At 50.6% G+C, this 2,413-nt stretch overlaps 1 protein-coding gene across 1 annotated transcript in view; it reads left to right on the top strand.

The window, feature by feature from the left end:
* Window positions 1-469, top strand: part of Tgm7 (transglutaminase 7) — a 20,954-nt gene extending 20,485 nt beyond the window's left edge. The window contains exons 12-13 of the mRNA XM_013352597.1: window positions 5-69; window positions 310-469. Of these exons, the coding sequence (XP_013208051.1) occupies window positions 5-69; window positions 310-469 (225 nt within the window). The remainder of the gene's footprint in view (window positions 1-4; window positions 70-309) is intronic.
* Window positions 470-2,413: the final 1,944 nt, after the last annotated feature.

The raw sequence follows: 2,413 nt of genomic DNA, 5'->3' as shown, positions 1-2,413 counted from the left end.
GGTGGCTCTGAATAACTGCACCATGGTTCTGGAGGGAAGCGGCCTCATCAATGGGCAGATAACAAAGGGGTGAGTAGCGCGACCTTTGACCTCTTGCCAATCTTCCTCTGGTGCTGGTCTCTGAGGAGCTGTGCCCCCTGGGTTCCTTCTCAGTCTTCAGATGTCACCTTCTGGTCCCTTCCCCGCTAACCTCAGGAAGGCAGGGAGATTGATGGTATTGGGGAACCCTCACTAAGCAGGGTTCCCTGCCCCAGTGCCCATCCAAGCAACCAATCCTCCAGGCTCCAACAGGTTGCTTTTGACTTTCAGCCTTGGAACTCTGATGGCCGGACACACCATCCAAATTCAGCTGGAGCTCTACCCCATCAAAGCTGGGCCCCACCAGCTACAAGTCCTCATCAGCAGTAGCGAGGTCAAGGAGATCAAAGGTTACAAGGACATCGTCATTGCTGCAGCTCCAGCCTCCTGAGCCTGGCCTTCCTGATGCTCCCTCCCCCTGTACCAGTCTCAACCCCTATTCCCATCCCCAGCGTAGCCTGCTTTCTACTTCTCAAGGTGTTGTCTTTGTTCAACCTCTGGAGTGGGGGAAAATGAAACTCTGTAGAACCGTGGTGCGTCGCGGGAAGAAACAATAAAGATGCATTAGCTCCCTCCTGTGCTAAGAAGCCCCTTATTGTTCCTGTTGACCTGACTGCCCACTGTGTGGCTGGAGAGGGGGTTCTCTCTGCTCTCCCATCTTCTCTTTCTTCTGTTACGGGCTTCATCCACAAACTAAGTCTGCCAAGATCCATTCTAATGTCAGGTCTTTCCACTTATATGCCCTTCAGTGAGCCTAGAGGCAGAGCTGAGGGGCAAGCCTGAGAAGGTAGCAAAGGCAGGGCCAATCACCAACAGCTGCTGAGCAGAATTTCCCTGTTGCTGTCCTGAGAACTCCCAGCATGGCAGGGAGCCGCTTCTGAGCAGGAAGGTGCTCAGCAAACATGAGCAGCTTCTATTCCTTCTTGTTACCCTACAACTCCACAGCCTCTTCCTTTACATCTTTGTTATTTTTAGGACAGAGGAAGCCAGCGTTTTGCATTCCCCACTGTAGTTATTAAAATCACCCATGTTTATCCTTGATAATGTGGAAAGAACAGAAAAGTAGAAAGGAAACTAAAGAAGCAGCTTCCCCATCTCAGGGGAGGATTTCTGCTAGCATTTTACAATAAACCTTTCTGGCTCTCTCTAATCCTCTCTCTCCTCTCCTCTGCTCTCCTCTCCTCTTCTCTCTCTCTCTCTCTCTCTCTCTCTCTCTCTCTCTCTCTCTCTCTCTCCCACACACATACACACACTCTTTACATGCTATTATCTCCCTAGTAGGTATTTTCATTTCTGAACATCCAGGAATCCGAGCCCTGCCCTCGTTTGGCTCCTCTCACCGATGTCCTCCCCATCCAGTTCCTTTGCTGATTTGCTTGTCTTAGTCATTGTGGTATTTTTTTATTTTTTTTAAATTTATTTATTAAAGATTTCTGTCTCTTCCCTGCCACCGCCTCCCATTTCCCTCCCCCTCCCCCAACCAAGTCCCCCTGCCTCGTCAGCCAAAAGAGCAGTCAGGTTTCCCTGCCCTGTGGGAAGTCCAAGGTCCACCCACCTCCATCCAGGTCTAGTAAGGTGAGCATCCAAACTGCCTAGGCTCCGTTGTGGTATTTTCTATCCCAGGCTGGCCCCCAGGCCTGTGCCTCCCCAGTCCTGTCCACACCCAGCTGCTTGGTGCAAGAGTAGGAGCCTGCATGCCCTGCTCCACCCTTGTGCCAGCTGTACCTGTCCCCAGGAGCATCCCTGGGCATTTCTGTCACTATTTCATGACAGCTGAGTTCACGACGGTTCCTATCCTCTGGACAGGGTCACCTGCCCTGACTCGTTCAGAAATGTTTCACTTTGCTTCTCTTCCAAATGTCCTTCTCGGTATGGTTGCTTCTCTCCTGGCTGCATCGCTGGTATAGTCAGGCTTCCATCCTGCCATGCATCCTAGGCATTTCTGTCTTCACGGGCTGCCTCCCAGGTGACTTCCTTCTTCTCACCTAGAAAGTGGCTTTCAAAGTCATACTCCATGGCGTGTTTTGGAGATTTTTTTTTGTTTTTTTGTTTTTCTCTTTTTGCTTGTTTGTTTGTTTACGAACCCTCTGGTTTTGTTTCCTCTCCTTGGTTCCATGAGCTAGGTCATCTCAAAGCTCATTTCTGGTGGGCCATCCCCTAGATCCCAGCAATTGAGGTTCATCCCATTGTGAAGTGTACCCCAAGATTAGAGTCTCCAGAGTTCATCTCCTTACTTCACAGCAACCCAGTGGAGCCAACCAAGGAAGCCAGGTAGGACCCCTGGGGGGAAAGGTGGCAAAAGAAATGCCCAGACAGATAAAACCGGACTCTCTGA

The sequence above is a fragment of the Microtus ochrogaster genome (genome assembly GCF_000317375.1).
Source record: "Microtus ochrogaster isolate Prairie Vole_2 chromosome 14 unlocalized genomic scaffold, MicOch1.0 chr14_random_1, whole genome shotgun sequence".
Lineage (NCBI taxonomy): Eukaryota > Metazoa > Chordata > Mammalia > Rodentia > Cricetidae > Microtus > Microtus ochrogaster.
This window is presented reverse-complemented; position numbering and strand designations above follow the sequence as displayed.